The sequence below is a fragment of the Trachemys scripta genome, chromosome 4, assembly GCF_013100865.1.
Source record: "Trachemys scripta elegans isolate TJP31775 chromosome 4, CAS_Tse_1.0, whole genome shotgun sequence".
Taxonomy (NCBI): domain Eukaryota; kingdom Metazoa; phylum Chordata; order Testudines; family Emydidae; genus Trachemys; species Trachemys scripta.
Window position 1 is genome coordinate 113,968,628 of NC_048301.1, and position 16,997 is coordinate 113,985,624.

The 16,997-nt window shown below is 48.2% G+C and overlaps 2 protein-coding genes across 4 annotated transcripts in view; both read left to right on the forward strand.

Annotated features, from left to right (window-relative positions):
• Positions 1-10,241, forward strand: part of LOC117877391 (NACHT, LRR and PYD domains-containing protein 3-like) — a 49,396-nt gene extending 39,155 nt beyond the window's left edge. Inside the window, exons 10-12 of the mRNA XM_034770481.1 lie at positions 20-190; positions 4,229-4,399; positions 9,594-10,241. Coding sequence (XP_034626372.1) covers positions 20-190; positions 4,229-4,399; positions 9,594-9,684 — 433 coding nt within the window. The 3' untranslated portion in view covers positions 9,685-10,241. The remainder of the gene's footprint in view (positions 1-19; positions 191-4,228; positions 4,400-9,593) is intronic.
• Positions 10,242-11,503: 1,262 nt separating this feature from the next.
• LOC117877392 (NACHT, LRR and PYD domains-containing protein 3-like) overlaps positions 11,504-16,997 on the forward strand; it is a 65,176-nt gene continuing 59,682 nt past the window's right edge. For all 3 annotated transcript variants that reach the window (XM_034770482.1, XM_034770484.1, XM_034770483.1), the window contains exon 1: positions 11,504-11,654. The gene's annotated coding sequence lies outside the window, so the exon portion shown is untranslated. The remainder of the gene's footprint in view (positions 11,655-16,997) is intronic.

Here is a 16,997-nt window from a genome sequence, read left to right on the forward strand (position 1 = left end):
GTGTTTCTGTCTCCTGCAGGTTGTGGGGTTGTGATCTCACAGCTGATTGTTGTGGGGATCTCTCCTCTGCTCTCAGCACTAGCCAGTACTTGACAGAGCTGGAACTGGGGTATAATGAACTTGGAGATGCTGGAGTGCAGCTGCTGTGTGAGGGAGTGAAACATCCAAACTGCAAACTTCAGAAACTAGGGTAAGTAGCAGCTGGCTTCTCTGTGCCTATTGACATTGTCCTATCGTGATTTCAGCTCTGTCTGCTAGAATCACAGCACTACAACGAATGCAGCAACAACCCTTAAAAAACACCTACTGTCTTCCCAAGGAGTCAGAAAGAGACCCACTGCTATGTAGATTTATCACCTGTATTCGATGAGAAGTTGGATCACACAGCCACTCTACATGCATCATAAATGCAGTGTATTTTACTGAAGACCCTTCAATTAATTTACTCACTATGTGTGAATGAGAACAGGGTCATAGGAGTTCACAATTTGACTAGAATAACCCTCTGTCATTCAAATCCTTTACCTTCATTGTAATCAACGAATCCTGGGATAAACCTAACAACCTGAGAAAGAAACAGAAAGAGGAAAAAGGGAAGAGGGAAAGGACAAAAAGACAAAGAAATGCAGTAGAAATAATCATTAGCTGGGGATTATCTATAGGAGCAGCCGGGATGCTTTGTCCTTCACCCGTCTCTTCCCCAGCCTGCCCCTCTCTCTAGGCAGCAGCTTTCACTGAGGTTGACAGCACTGTAGGTCCCATTAGCTCACCCTGGAATTTCTGCTCTAGCCAATGACTGACCAGTGTCAAACCTCCCATTCCTGAGCAAGTTCAAAGAGAAGCTAGGAAAAGGCCAACTACAAGCTCCACCTGACTGAAGCCAACATTCCAGACCCAGCACAGTCTGGATTCAGGCTAGGATATGGAATTGATGCTGCTTTAATGGAACTGATGGATGCTCTTCTCTTCTCACTGGATAGAGGATAGAAAATGAAAGATGAGTGCGCAATGACCTAGATGTCTGTTTTTCAAGAAACGATGATTTCTCATAAGCATGGGCCTCCTGTCCATTTACCAAGATGGATGGATGGTACTGGTACTTCCCTCCTGAGCCCACGCACATGCTGTTTTTTTATTTGGGAGACATCTGTAATGCACTCAAAACAGCAGATTGTACAAGATAACCATCATTCCTGATGGGACTTTCCCTAATGACCCGAGACCTAAAGACTATGTGCTGCAAGAAGATTGGACCACATCAACCACATCCAGAATGCATGGACCATCTAATTGGCCCAACGCTACAAAGGTGATCCCTGAGATGGCGCAAGCATGAAATGACACCTATCAAGGTCCAGGCCTGTCACAAGGCACTTCTCCAGCTGTCAAGTGTGCAGCACTGCCTAGCCAGTTTTCACAGCTTCTCCACTACAAACACATAGTTTGTTATTTTTCCATCACATGCACATTTAATCCTCTGTTTTCAGACAGGGCAGGATATAGCAAAGTTACACACGAGGAGAAGCCTGCCCCACAGCTCCTCTCCTCCACCCAGCTTCCTGTTCCTCCCAGTTACTGAGCCAATTGTCTCATTAGCCCAGCAATTACCACCAAGTGTCAGGAATCCCCAATGGAAACAGACTGATTGTCTCCTATTAAGCCTGCAGCTTTCTCTGTACTGCAGCATCTTCAGTGACCAGGGTGTTACAGCCATTGCTCTGTAGCTAGTCCATGTGGAAGAGGAGGGACCTCTCTTGGTTCACCAACAACATCTGAAGCAAAGTTCCCTTCTCTTCCCTGGTTGGGCTGTCCAGAGGAAGAAGAGGTGAAAGATTCTGGTCCTTAGCTGTACCAGCCTGAGCAGTCTGCTATTGCCTGAAAGACCCCACTGGCAGTAGGAGCTCTGACCATATGATTCCATCACTTGGTTCCAGTAAACAACAACAACCACCACCTGAGGTAAAGATCCTAAAAAACAAAGCAGAAGGAGGTTGATCCTTTTCTTTTTATCTTTGCCTTCTATGAGGGATGCCTCCTGGCTCCATGTCTGTGGGGGTGGGAGTGTTGGAGGCAGAGTGGCAGCATTAATAGTTCCCTAGGAAGGAACACCAAATGCCCATGGCTGTCCTCTATAATTTCTGAGGTTCTCCTGGTTGGTGTTCCAAAAGCTGCTATTGTGTGTGATTTAACAATTACTGCTGGGTTAAGGCTTTTTGGAAAGATTCTGTGCTATTTATGATGTGAAAGGTGGAGGAGGGAAGTGGGAATAGTAGAAAATAGCTTGTAACAACACAGGGATTTAAGAGGGAAGTAAGAAAGTGATGACTTGCAAAGAAATCACTCTTTGGCTGATCTCACTTGACAAGGGCCTCAGACCAGAATGGACACTCATGTCCTACTGCCTGGAAGCTGTCTGGGGATTTAGATTAAAGGGAAGACGACTCCTCCTTAATTCTCCTAATGCAGGATCAACAAAAGGAATTCTTTGTCAGCTACCTAGTTTGGTCTGCTTACTTATTACCTTGATTTGATAATTTGAACTAATTCATCTAGTGAGTCAACCTCAGTTTTGACCTTGATTTGATCATTGTGGTGTTCCATTCTTAATTAGTCTAGTCAGTGATACATATGTTCAATGTTTATATAAAATCCATAAAATTTACCCAGACCTGGTTTATTCTTTCAAATTGCAACATGGGTCAAATGAAGCTGAGGGCAAAGGTAATCTAGTCAAGCTATTTAAAAGACAAGGTGGGTGAGGCATTATCTTTTATCAGACCAACTTTTGTTGGGGGTGGGAAGAGGCAAGCTTCTGAACTACACAGAGCTTTTCTTCAGGTCTGTGTAAACTTGAAAGCTTGTCTCACTCAGAGAAGTTGGTCCAATAAAAGACATTACCTCATCCACCTTGTGTCTCTCATATCCTGGGACCAAAACAGCCATAGCAACACTACCTATGAGATATTGAAGAGCTATTTGGCTTTGGTTCTAAATTTTTAACCTAGGTCTCTCACAGTAGCCCAGTGGGGTAGTTTGTGTAGTGTGAGGGTCCCGCTCTCCCAAGCTGGGCTTCACAGTCTGAGGCACTGGGTTACTTTCTGAGAGAGCCAGGCCAGTTTACACAGCAGCAATGGTTCCCTGCAGTTTAAGGGAATGAAAACCCGAGTGCTGACTACGAATGAGCTTGTGACCTATTTCCCAGGTGTTTCTTTCTGTGTGGGGAGGGATTCTCCACCTCATTAGAAATATACCTACCCCTACCCACCCAGTTCCATTCTTGGCTGACCATCCCTTCATGGAATACAGGGTAACTGCTGTAACTGGGCACGTGGAAAGGAATCTACTCACTACCAAAGCATTCTGAGTAGCTATGGGCTACACTTCAAATCATTCAGAGAGTGAAGCTGGTGCAGACACAGTGACTTGTTTACTGAATGGGGCATCTTGCGGTGAGCACATGATCCGGTGTTCTGCAGCGGCTGACAGCTGGTCTCTGGGTGGAGTTTAAGATCATGAGCCTATGAGCTATAAAGATCTAAATGGCCTGTTGGATCACTTCTTCCCATGCTAATGCTGCAGCTACGGTCAGCAGGGGCACCTGAGTTGGATTCCCCCTTGTTGTAAAGGAGAGGGGCTGCTGGCAGAGCGTTCTGGAACTTTTTCCTCCTTGGCACAAAATAGCTTCAATCTGGTGACCGCTTGGGCATGTTGCAAAAGACACTTGTTGGATCAGGGTTTTGGGTTTGCTGAGGGTCACTGAGGGATGCCTCCCAGAGCAATGAAGGGATGGGAAAGAGATTTTTTGTGTGTGTGTGTGGCTACCTGGCTGAGTTCCTGTCTGAATATTTATTTTAATGTTGTTGGAGTTTTGCTGTAGTGTTGATTCTGCCTTAGGAGCCTAGAACTTTGTATAGGGGTATTTTGATAATGATTTAAATAGAAATAGCTGATTTTTCTCTCATGTCTCTGAATTCAGAGTCTCTTTAGAGATGAAAAGAAGAACAGGAGTACTTGTGGCACCTTAGAGACTAACAAATTTATTAGAGCATAAGCTTTTTGTTAGTCTCTAAGGTGCCACAAGTACTCCTGTTCTTCTTTTTGCGGATACAGACTAACACGGCTGCTACTCTGAAACCTGTCTTTAGAGAGACACACTGGTATCAAGGAGGGAAACACACAGGTGTTGTAAACAAGTAGTCCTTTTCCTTTCTGTATCTGTCTGCTGCAGGTTGGAGCATTGCAGTCTAACTGCTGCTTGTTGTGGTGATCTCTCCTCTGCGCTAAGCATGAACCAGCACCTGACCGAGCTAGATATAGGGAGAAACAAACTGGGAGATCCAGGAGTGCAGCTGCTGTGTCAAGGACTGAAACATCTCAACTGCAAACTACACAAAATAAGGTAAGTACCAGCTGATTTCCTTTAGTCTGTGCCCATTAACACGGTGGTGGTGTGAGTTACACTCCATTTACCAGGATCACAATACCCTTCATGGAACCCAGCCATGGACCAGCCCCACTCTGCTCCTGAGACGAAGAACAGAGACCCACTGACATCTTCATTGGTCACATTTTGCTAGTTAAATTGAATAATGGAGTTGTGAGTTCGACCCTTGTTAAGCAGAGCACGAATTGGCATGGACTCCGCTGGCCCAGGGTAATCCTTTGGTCGTGCAAAGCAGATATAGCCAACTCTGTCCCAACCAATCCTGCCTCAACTGAGTGGGTCTGCAGGGGCATGGAGGACCTATATAAAGGGCAAGATGGGCAGAACATGGTCCACCAGCTCTTAGGCAGGCACAGCAGCTGGGGTGATTTTAGAGCAGCCCTGAGATTTCTCTCTGCTAAACCAGAGTTCATTCTGGCCAGGATCAGAGTAGGGGAAAGGTCACTTAGAGCCTATTTCTCTACTTCCAAGTCACCGCAGCGGTGCTGGACATAAACTTGGTGCAGCTGAGGACAGAGTCTAGTGGCTTCTAGCAGCCCTGAAATGCAGCATATTTTGATGTTACAGCACAATGACTTTACTCACTAAGGCAATAACAACAACCCCACACATGCACACGCTGCCCTCAACTCCAGCTGTCATGCTTGCTCTCCCAAAAGGGCTGGAAATAAAATAAAATGAATGCTCATTCTGTAACAGAGCAGCACGCTATCACATAGAGAGATCGGATGAGATGTATATTTCTCTAAACAAAACCTTACTGTTGGAATTGTTTTCTCTTTGCTATTTCCATACACCTGTTAAAACCTCCTAAATAAATAGTTTTAAAAGTTGCTCCACTCTGTTCATAGATTCATAGATTCATAGATTGTAGGACTGGAAGGGACCTCGAGAGGTCATCGAGTCCAGTCCCCTGCCCACATGGCAGGACCAAATACTGTCTAGACCATCCCTGATAGACATTTATCTAGCCTACTCTTAAATATCTCCAGAGACGGAGATTCCACAACCTCCCTAGGCAATTTGTTCCAGTGTTTAACCACTCTGACAGTTAGGAACTTTTTCCTAATGTCCAACCTAGACCTCCCTTGCTGCAGTTTAAGCCCATTGCTTCTTGTTCTATCCTTAGAGGCTAAGGTGAACAAGTTCTCTCCCTCCTCCTTATGACACCCTTTTAGATACCTGAAAACTGCTATCATGTCCCCTCTCAGTCTTCTCTTTTCCAAACTAAACAAACCCAATTCTTTCAGCCTTCCTTCATAGGTCATGTTCTCAAGACCTTTAATCATTCTTGTTGCTCTTCTTTGGACCCTTTCCAATTTCTCCACATCTTTTTTAAAATGCGGCGCCCAGAACTGGACACAATACTCCAGCTGAGGCCTAACCAGAGCAGAGTAGAGCGGAAGAATGACTTCTCGTGTCTTGCTCACAACACACCTGTTAATGCATCCCAGAATCACGTTTGCTTTTTTTGCAACAGCATCACACTGTTGACTCATATTTAGCTTGTGGTCCACTATAACCCCTAGATCCCTTTCTGCCGTACTCCTTCCTAGACAGTCTTTTCCCATTCTGTATGTGTGAAATTGATTTTTTCCTTCCTAAGTGGAGCACTTTGCATTTGTCTTTGTTAAACTTCATCCTGTTTAACTCAGACCATTTCTCCAATTTGTCCAGGTCATTTTGAATTATGACCCTGTCCTCCAAAGTAGTTGCAATCCCTCCCAGTTTGGTATTATCCGCAAACTTAATAAGCGTACTTTCTATGCCAATATCTAAGTCGTTGATGAAGATATTGAACAGAGCCGGTCCCAAAACAGACCCCTGCGGTACCCCACTCGTTACGCCTTTCCAGCAGGATTGGGAACCATTAATAACAACTCTCTGAGTACGGTTATCCAGCCAGTTATGCACCCACCTTATAGTAGCCCCATCTAATTTGTACTTACCTAGTTTATCGATAAGAATATCATGCGAGACCGTATCAAATGCCTTACTAAAGTCTAGGTACACCACATCCACCGCTTCACCCTTATCCACAAGGCTCGTTATCCTATCAAAGAAAGCTATCAGATTGGTTTGACATGATTTGTTCTTCACAAATCCATGCTGGCTGTTCCCTATCACCTTACCACCTTCCAAGTGTTTGCAGATGATTTCCTTAATTACTTGCTCCATTATCTTCCCTGGCACAGAAGTTAAACTAACTGGTCTGTAGTTACCTGGGTTGTTTTTATTTCCCTTTTTATAGATGGGCACTATATTTGCCCTTTTCCAGTCTTCTGGAATCTCTCCCGTCTCCCATGACTTTCCAAAGATAATAGCTAGAGGCTCAGATACCTCCTCTATTAGCTCCTTGAGTATTCTCGGATGCATTTCATCAGGCCCGGGTGACTTGCAGGCATCTAACTTTTCTAAGTGACTTTTAACTTGTTCTTTTTTTATTTTATCCGCTAAACCTACCCCCTTCCCTTTAGTATTCACTATTCTCCCAAACTGGCTGCAAACAATAAATGTGAATAAATAACATCAACATAATGTGTTTCCCATAAAGGGCTGGGATTCCCCCTGCTCATCACCCATCATTTCAGGCCCAGTCCGCAGCATCACCCCGGTTACTAATAACACAGCCCAGCCAGCAAGTGTGTCATTGGGAGCCAGCTGTGGTCTGGCTCCGGGTGCCTTTCTGGCCCATCCTTCTCATGGCAGATAATTAAGGGCTGGTCAGTGGCCTGAGCTCAGCCCTGTTATCTTTGATCTCCTTGGGGTCCCTCTGCATTGTCCTCCTGTGTCATCCAGCCTTAGCAATTGCCTCTTGCCTCCTGCTTGCAGGCTGCTCCCCACCCCCTCTGGTGTACTGGTGCTGCTGCTCCCAGCCACAGCCTGAGTTACCCTATGGCCCATGGTCACCCTACACACCACTCAAGCACCCCCCTACTCCTTACCATTCCAAACCCCTCGTAAGGATTCAGGGGCTATAGGGAGGTGGGATGGTGGGGCTGTGAGAAGTGACTGTACCAGCTGGAGGCAGGAATGGACAGGAGAGTGGAGCTGTGAAGGCCAGACCCCTAATCTGGTGTATGGGGAAAGGGGCTTTAAACATTCATTTGCAGCATAGGAGGCTCAGAGAGGTGTGAGTGGCCCGTTCCTCTTGATGGAGTGTTCTTAGCTGAATTAGAACAGCCCTGGGAGAGGAAACAATAGGAATGAGAGGTGTGAACTGCTCCATCCATCTGGGTGAGTGTTCTCATTCTCCTCCCTGTGTTTTTGGCTCTTGTGGGCCTGAGCCATGCACTGAGCATGCCTGGTCTCAGCTCCCTATCCCGGTCTCAGGGCTTGTCTATACTTATGTGCAGGTTCGGCTGCAGGCAATCAAACTTCTGGGTTCGATTTATCGTGTCTTGTATGGATGCGATAAATCGAACCCAGACGTGCTCCCCGTCGACTCCGGTAATCCTGCTCGGCGCGAGGAGTATGCGGAGTCGACGGGGGAGCCTGCCTGCCGCGTCTGGACCGCGGTAAGTTCGAACTAAGGTACGTTGACTTCAGCTACGTTATTCACATAGCTGAAGTTGCGTACCTTAGTTCGAATTGGGGGGTTAGTGTAGACCAGGCCTCATTGATGTCTTGCTGTCTGTAATCAGAGGTACTAACGCTTATGTAGGGCAGTGACCTCTGAAATATTTCTAAACTGGTCATTGGTCCCGCTCAATAGCTAATCTCAGGGGCAGGCCATGCTATCAGTTTCATGAAGGCCAGAGCCTTAGATTTTTCCCTAACTCTGCACCACAAGAGTTATGCGCCCCATTCATAGGGCTGTGTATCAGGAACCTCTTGACAAAATGACCCAAAAACTTGCTTTTCTTTGATAACACTGAGTCCCATTGTTTAGGGAAGAGGGGAAGAGCTTGAGTCATGATTACAACTGCATACCAGAGTCTTTCATCTTCCCTCTAGTTATTTAATGTTGTTTTCCTTGACCAATACTCCTACAATACAATTGGATTCTGCACGTGGAATTTAAAGCAACTTAAAATATTGCTATTACGCCAGAAATGTTGGTCTCTGGGCAAAACAAACCTCTGTAGAACACGAGTAACATGCACATCACATGTTGGCTGGAAGCTGCCAATGGCAGGGCAGACCGCAGCCATGGGTGCTACTTTGATTCAAAAGCCACAGCATGTCTTCTTGAGCCACCAGTTACTGCAACAGGAGATTGCCAGCAAAGCCTCTCTTTAGCAGTGGAGCCCTACAGTTGCCACAGGTGTATTTTACTCTCTTTGGGCAGTCACTTTGGGCTGACCCATGTTGAGGTTCCAAATGTTATTTGTGAATAGCTTCTTAAATATTGCTTCCCAAAAGGGCAGCGGGTGGGGTGCACTAGCTGAGAGAAATTGCTATAAATTTGGGGAGGGTCAGAGCCATAGTTTGAGTCGCTGGTGTGGGCAAAAAAAGTTATAAAAAAAGTCTGATTCTTCTATCCCATGATTTTTCGGGGGCCGTATCTCAGGAACTCCTTTCTCAGATGGCCCCAGATTTGAACCTCTAGTCCCTCCCTGCCCTGGCTCTCCATGACACACAGGAATGTTCAAGACAATCCAAGTAAGCATGCGGGTGATAGAGCACTTAGAAAAGCCATCTGCAGACCCACAACAGCAGCTGCAAACTCAACCCCTTCAAGGGCTGTGTTACTTAGAGGGGGTGTTAGGAGCCCTTGCAGCAATGAGAGCTGAGATCAGGCTGCTTCCATGGGGAGATTCTGGGACGTGGATTTTGCAGCCCCTGCTCCCTGTGAGCACTGAGTAGCCCCACAGCGGGACTGTCCATGTCAGTAAGTGCTCCCTGCCCTGAGCAAGGGCTGCACAATCCAGCCCTTTACGTGCAGAAAGGACACTGCTGTCCCTGCCCAGAGCTCACAGGGTGAGTGGGATGTGGGGGGAGCAGGCCAGGCTACAGACTGCACCAGCGCTTCTCCTCCCCTCCCCCAAGGGAAAGGTATCTGCTGGCGGTGAGATCAGCAGGCCGGGCAGCGGCAGTGGCACAGATCCTGTGGGTGCAGCTCATGGTGCTTCATAGGGGCAGTGGGCTCAGATGTTGTCTGCAGAGAGAATTAACATGTCCTTTTCCTTCCCTGTTTTCCACACAGCTTGGGCTATCAGAGTGTAACTGAAGAAACACAGGCAGAACTGGATGCTGTGAAAGACACAAAACCTGATCTGGTCATAGAGATATGGTAGGGCTAGTGAGCGGGAGCCACTGAACCAGCGAGGCTCTGTCCTGGCTGCCCTGCCACTAGCTTAGGAAGCAGGCTGTGGGGAGGGGGAACCCTGCCCCTTTTAAGGGGACCGCATCAACATATTTCAGTATCTATGGTAGGGGGCTGAGTAGATTGTCAGGCCCAGCCCTCCTGCCTGAGGGTGAGAGGCTCGGGAGTAGGAGCTGGATTTGCTCCATGCTTGGTGTGACCTTGGAGGGGGCAGTTGGTTTGTGGGGGGAGGGAGGATGCAGTTCAGGGCCCAAACGAGGGATGTGGGATCATGGGAGATCTGGTAACCTCCCCTTTCAGTCTCTCTACGTGAAGGATGGAGACTCAAGAACCATCCTCGGATCCAGAGGGGAATTGTCACTCTGTTACAACAGATCAGTCACTGTTGTTTGTGTATTTATAATAGTATTGTAGTTTTACACAATTTCACAGCAACTAAGCTGGCATTTTCCACATTACATCTCCCAGCATTTGTTCGTCCCTGATGTATGTTTGTGTCAGTTTTGTTGAGTCCAATAAAGATCATGAACCAAGAAAAAATGCCATCCTTTAGAGTTTGTATTTCTTGCCATAGTTTCTGCTAATGCACAAGAATTCTCCAGGCCTAGGAGAGCCCTCAGGGATGGTTTCTCAGACAGTGTGTTTTTTTTTTTCTTTTTTTTTTTTTTTTCTTTTTTCTTTTTCCCCCATGGTTCTTGTTTCTCATCCATTATGGTCAACACCTTCAGAAGCTCGTGCAGGCAAAATAAGAGTGATTTTTAATTTCTGTGGGCTTTTGTCAGAAAGCTGGTGTAGGTGACCCCTAAGAACCCTGAATGGCCAGTTGGGAGCAGAGATCAAAGGTACAGGACAGGGAGAGGGTTAATTGTACAAAATCCAAGATAAAGATGTAGGTTTTACCTACAATTGTGCGGTAGCTCAATAGCAGAGTCATTTGGGAGCCTGTACTGTTATGTATTAAAAAGACATTGTTTCATTTTCTTTTCTTTGTTTGGGCAAAGCACTATTCCAGTGTCCCCCACTCCTCAGGTGCCCCATCATGTCTGTAGAGATTAGTCCCAAATATTCAAACTTGGCTAATAGAAGTTAGGCACCTAAATCCATATTTAGGCACCTAATTAAAAGTGGCCTGACTTTTCAAAAGCAGTTCCCCAGTACTGTCAACTACAAATGTTCAAAGAGTCAGGCCCCCAAAATCATGAGATTTTAAACAAGAAATACATTTGTGATTCTTTTCATTTGCCTTCTGTTTTCTGAGTCTTTAGGATTCACTGTGGTCATGTTTTCAGACTGTTCTCCACAATCAGGAGGGTTTTAAAAACTTTTTATAAATGGAAGCTGAGATTCTCCTGTAACTCCAGGAGCTGAGGATATAAGAAAAACACCAAATGCCATGAGACTCCCCAATAAAATTTCTAGAGTTGGCAATACTGGTTCCCACTCACTTCAGAGTGACTTGTAAGTGCTCAGCAACTCTGCAAACCTGGGCACTTTTATTTTGGTACCTAATTCTTGCCACCACTGAACATTTTGGCCTAAATATCTGAAAGTGGTAAATGTGGGTAAATGAGATGAGAACAGTTTACAGCTCATGGCAGAACTTGCTGATCTCTGCAGAACTAGGTCATCTATATTGTTAATATTCTCTTTTGCTGGATGTTTACTAGGCATTTGTTCTAAGTGTGACGCTTTTTGCTGCACTGTTTGTTCTAGCACTGTAGGGACAAAACAGTCCTGTTTCTTTAAACAGGGAAGGGGAGGAGAAAGGAGGCTAGTTCTCAGCTGAGAGAGAGAGACAGGAAATAGGCAAGGAAGTCCTTGCCAGGGATTACATTTAGAGAGTGAAACTTCTGGAATTTCATCTGTTTGGGGGGATTTACCCACTCATTTTGAGAGGAAGAAAAGCTGATTATCATTCCAATGGAGCCAGTGCTCTTCAGGGTGAGCTCAGCATACAAAATATTTAACTTGGCTGAAATCATGTCAGAGTGGGGTTTTGTCTTGTAAAGATCAGCGACTCTCCTCTTGAGAGAAAGCGGTGGGGGAGGTGCATCTCTGCTGAGGTCTCTAGAGTCCCTCTTGCAGGGCAGCAGAGGAGGTCTCAGGATTGCAGTGTTTCCTAAGTGACTAAACCATAAAGGAGAGGACTGTTCTGCCATCCCTCTGCTTTCCTGCTGTCTGCTTTCAGCAGCTGCGTGTGAGGGAGATGGAAACTGAGGAGGCGCTTGGGTGGGGCATGAGACAGAATGTGTGTGTGTGTGTGTGTGTGTGTGAGACAGAAATGAAGAGTGAGTCTGAGCGTAAGGTACGGGCTATAGATCATAACCCTCCCATGGGGAGGCACACACCCCTCCCGCCCCCTTCCATCATCACCAACAGCTGAGAAAACCACTGGACTGCTGTAGGGCACAGAGTGGCCATGAGGGAGCCTGGGGGCTCTCTCCCTTTGCCAGGTGGAGACCCATCCCCAGCCCTACTTCAGCAGTTTTGAGATGTCAGAGACTGGAACTGCTGAGGGCATCCTGTGGCTGTTCTGCCCACAGGCTGTAAGAGGAGGAGGGTATCTCTGGGCAGAGAAGGCAGATTTGGGGACTGGTGCTGAGGAGGGTGTTGCTAAGGAGGTTGTTTAGGGTGGAAATAGAAACCAAAGAAGGAGCTAACCAAGGTGCCCTCCTTTCCCCAATCCCAAATCTGGATTAAAAACTTCCTTTGCTGGAAATTCAGGCAGCTTTGAGACATAGATCCAAAATCCCCACAGGAAAATCACTCTGTGAATTACACAGCATAGATCACATGCTGTGACATTTATGGACACTGTAATATTAACAACTGCTGAACAAAATACACACCCAGCCTTAACTCCTATTTATACTGGTTTGTTTACACACATTACAGTCAGTGCATGGACAATATAAGACAGGATTTAAAAACAATACATGTATATTTCAGTCATTTTGGGGCAGAGACTTTGGTTTGTGTCTACATCTCTGAGGCTCCCCTGAAGGAGCTACATAATGTTATGGCTGGTGACCATGTGTCACTGTTACTTGGGCTGTGTTTCTTGGTGTGCCAATGGGCTGCTGCTCGTGGGGGTGGGTGGGGGAGGATTAAAGGGGGGTGTTTTTTGGTTTCATAAATTCATAGACTTTTAAGGCCAGAAGGGACCATTAGATCATCTGGTCTGACATCATTTGTTTGATTAAAGCAGATCTTCCAGAGAGGCCTCCAGCCTTGATCTGAAGACTGCAGGAGATGGAGAATCCAACACTTCCTTTGGTAGCTTATTCCAATGGTTAATCACCCTTGCTGTTAGACACTTGTGCCTTATTTCTAACTTGAATGCGTCTGGCTTCAGTTTCCAACCATTGGTTCTTGCCATGATTTTGTCTGTTCTGTTATACAAGTATTTTCTGTGTGGAGGTAACTTTGGGAGAAAGGGAGCTCTGTGGTTGCCTGAGAGTTTGCTCTCTGCCATGGACTCTGATTAAAGTCTCTTCTCTGAGAACTGGGTGTTGGTGCTGGGCTGAGATTCCTAATACTCTGCTCCATCCCTGAGCCCCCTCCTGAATCATGAACCCCTCATCCTCAGATCCACAGCCCTCACCCCTGCACCCCTTCCTATCCCCAAAACCCCTCCCCCTTCCCACACACCCCCTCCTGCCCTCAAACTCCCTCCCAAAGCCTGCACCCCCTCTCTTTGCATGTCCTCCCACCCCCAAACTCCATCCCAGAGCCTGCACCCCTCACCCCCTTCTGCACACCCACCCCCTGTCCCAGCCTGGAGTCTGCACCCAGCACCCAAACTCCATCCCAGAGCCTGCATTCTGCACCCCTCCTGCATCCTAATCCCCAGCCCAGGATCTGTACCCTAGACCTCCTCCCCACACCCAACCCCCTCCCAGAGCCTTAGGCAGGTGTGGGGGACAGAGTTGAGGGGGGGGGGCGGGTTCTGGGCACCACCAAAATTTCTACAAACCTGCCACCCATAAGGGTCGGGGCAGTCAGGGGACAGGTAGTGTCCTAGGGGGGCAGTTGGGGGAGGGTTCTCAGGAGGGGGCAGTCAGGGGACAAGAATCAGGGAGGGGTTGGGAGTTCTGAGGGGGGTAGTCAGGAGATGGGAAGTGGGAGGGAGTGGATGGGGGCGGGGCAGGGGTGGGGCTAGAGCGGAGCTTCCCCCCCTTCCCCCGTGTCCTCTTTTTTGATTGTGGAAATATGGTAACCCTAGTTAATAGCGATCCCCAGACTAGGGCTAAATTTACTACAGCTAGGGCTGCCTGGACTTGGGTTAAGGCTTCTATGTGTAGTAGGGTTACCATATTTTAATTTTTAAAAATTAAGACACTCCATGGGGCCCTGGCCCCGCCCCAACTCCACCCCTTCCCCGTCCCCAGCCCTGCCCCAACTCTGCCCCCTCCCCTGAACGCTCCGCCCCCTGCTCCTCCCCCTCACCTGCTTCCCGCAAATCAAATGTTCGCGGGAAGCCTGAAACAGGGTGACAGCAGGTAAGCTGGGGCTGGGGCATGGTGTGGCATGGACCAGTCTGGCCCCCCTGGCCGAGCGGCTCCCTCTGGTGGCCGGCCGGCCGGCCCAGGCCAAGAGGCTCTGGCCCCAGCGTCTCCCGCCTGGCTCGGGCCCTGGGGCGCTGGCCCCCGGCCAAGTCCCCCCGCCCCTGGCTCCGGCCGAGCACCGCACCCCCGGCCCCGGCCAAGTGCCCGCGCCCCCGGCCGAGCACCGCGCCACCCCTGGCCCCGCACCCCGGCCCCTGCTGAGCACCGCCGGCCCCCGGCCCAGCACCGCGCCGCCCCCGGCCCCGCACCCCCGGCCCCTGCCCCGGCCCCAGTGGCACCCGGCCCAGCACTGCGCCGGCCCCTGCCGAGCACCGCCGGCCCCACACTGCCGGCGCCGGCCCCGGCCCCAGGCTTTTTGGGCTTTCACCCCGGGCGGGGATTTGAGGCCCAAAAAGCCGGACATGTCTGGGAAAATCCGGACGTATGGTAACCCTAATGTGTAGGCCTCTCCAGGCTAGGTTTAGGCCTGTGATGAGTAGGGCTTCCCAGGCCAGGCTTAGGGTGACCAAAAGTAAGGCTCCCTGGAGTCAGTTTAGGCCTGGTGTTGGTAGGAATCCTGGTCTTAGGGTTAGGATGAACAAGTCTAGGGGTCCCTGGAGTCAGCTAACACTTTAGACTGTTAGGGCTCCTTGGTCTGGGTTAGGGTTACTAAGGTTAGGGCTCCCTGGGATAGCATTAGGGTAAATAATGGTAGGCCTCTCCAGGCTAAGTTTAGGCATGGGCCCAGTAAGGCTTCCCATGGATAGGGTAAGGTTAAAAAGCACCTGGCTCCCTAGATTAGAGTTGGGGTTATAAATAAATAAATGGAGATATCCTATCTCCTAGAACTGGAAGGGACCTTGAAAGGTCATTGAGTCCAGCCCCCTGCCTTCACTAGCAGGACCAAGTACTGATTTTGCCCCAGATCCCTAAGTGGCCCCCTCTAGGATTGAATTCACAACCCTGGGTTTAGCAGGTCAATGCTGAAACCACTGAGCTATCCCTGCCCCCCAAAGTGTTCCCCAACTGTTCCCTGGAGTAGGATTAGGTTACTAAAGCTAAAGATCCCTGGGCTAGGTTTAGGCCTTTGGCCAGTAGGGATCGTCAATCTAGGGTTATGATTACAAACAGTAGGCCTCTAAGGGTAGGGTTAGGCCTGGGATCGGTAGTGCTCCCCTGATTAGGGCTACTAAGTGTAGGGCCCTCTGTGCTAGGGTTTGGCCTGTGGCTAATAGGTCTCTGCAGACTAGGTTTAGCATTACTAAGGGTTGGGCTCCCGGGCTAGTGTTAGGCTTAAAAAGAGTAGGTCTGTCTGAAGTTCTTGGCACTCACAATTACATCTGAAGTCGACTGGAGCTGTACTTTAAATGCATGAAGTGCTGGACAATGCTCTGGAAAAATCGGGCCCTAGGTGTCCCAAGCTGAACAACTAAAATCAATGGATACTCCTGACAGTCTAATCTCCCTGTGCTTCAGTTCCCCAGTTGTAAAATGGGGACAATAATAACCCCCCCACCTCACAGGGAAGTTGCGAAGATAAATTAATTCATGTTGGTTAATTCCTCAGATACGAAGTTGAGAGCACCATAGAAACACCCAGAAAGAAATTAATTCGGAAGGGGGTGTGTTGCGTAAGGCCTAAGGCTACACATTGATTCAGGAGGATAACAAGAAATACTAACTAGCTGCCCGTTCACTGAATGAGGGCCAGGTCCCGTGGAAAGACTAAAGACTGTATCGTGGTGCACTTGCCCAACGGGGCAGGATTCAGGTGGCACAGCCAGCCTTAGTTCTGGCATTTCCTAATTTTTGGTTGCTTGACTTTGCAACCTTAATGTTCTTTAACATAGGTTTTTTTGAGGTATAAGAGGCATTTCTGAAGGAAGCAACAGAGGGTCCTGTGGCACCTTTGAGACTAACAGAAGTATTGGGAGCATAAGCTTTCGTGGGTAAGAACCTCACTTCTTCAGATGCAAGTGAAGAAGTGAGGTTCTTACCCACGAAAGCTTATGCTCCCAATACTTCTGTTAGTCTCAAAGGTGCCACAGGACCCTCTGTTGCTTTTTACAGATTCAGACTAACACGGCTACCCCTCTGATACTTGATTTCTGAAGGAGATGTCCTGGGGAGTTTGTCTGGGCTAACGGCTGCAGTAGGAGACTAAGCTGAGAGAGGAACCATAGTATCCATGTTGCTTTCCTCAACAGATGGATGTTCTCTAGGGCAACACTTATGATATTCACTCTGTGTGCAGGGCTGATGCAAGCAAATCTAGGCCCCCTGTGACCCCACTCGTTTAGGGACATATATGACAGACCCAGACCAGTGGGGTACAGGAGTCTGGTAGAGGGCAAATATACTGGTCACTGGATGAGTAGTTTTCTGTTCCCTGAGTGACCAGAGAAGGGGCTGCACTAGAGTAATCAGGAACCTGCTAGAACCAGTTAAGGCAGGCAGGCTTAGGGTTACCATACGTCCTCTTTTTCCCGGACATGTTTGGCTTTTTGGCAATTCCCCCCGGATGGGGGTTTGACTGCCAAAAAGCCGGACATGTCCGGGAAAAAGAGGACGTATGGTAACCCTAAGCCTGCCTGCCTTAACTGGTTCTAGCAGGTTCCTGATTACTCTAGTGCAGCCCCTTCTCTGGTCACTCAGGGAACAGAAAACTACTCATCCAGTGACCAGTATATTTGCCCTCTACCAGACTCCTGTACCCCACTGGTCTGGGTCTGTCACA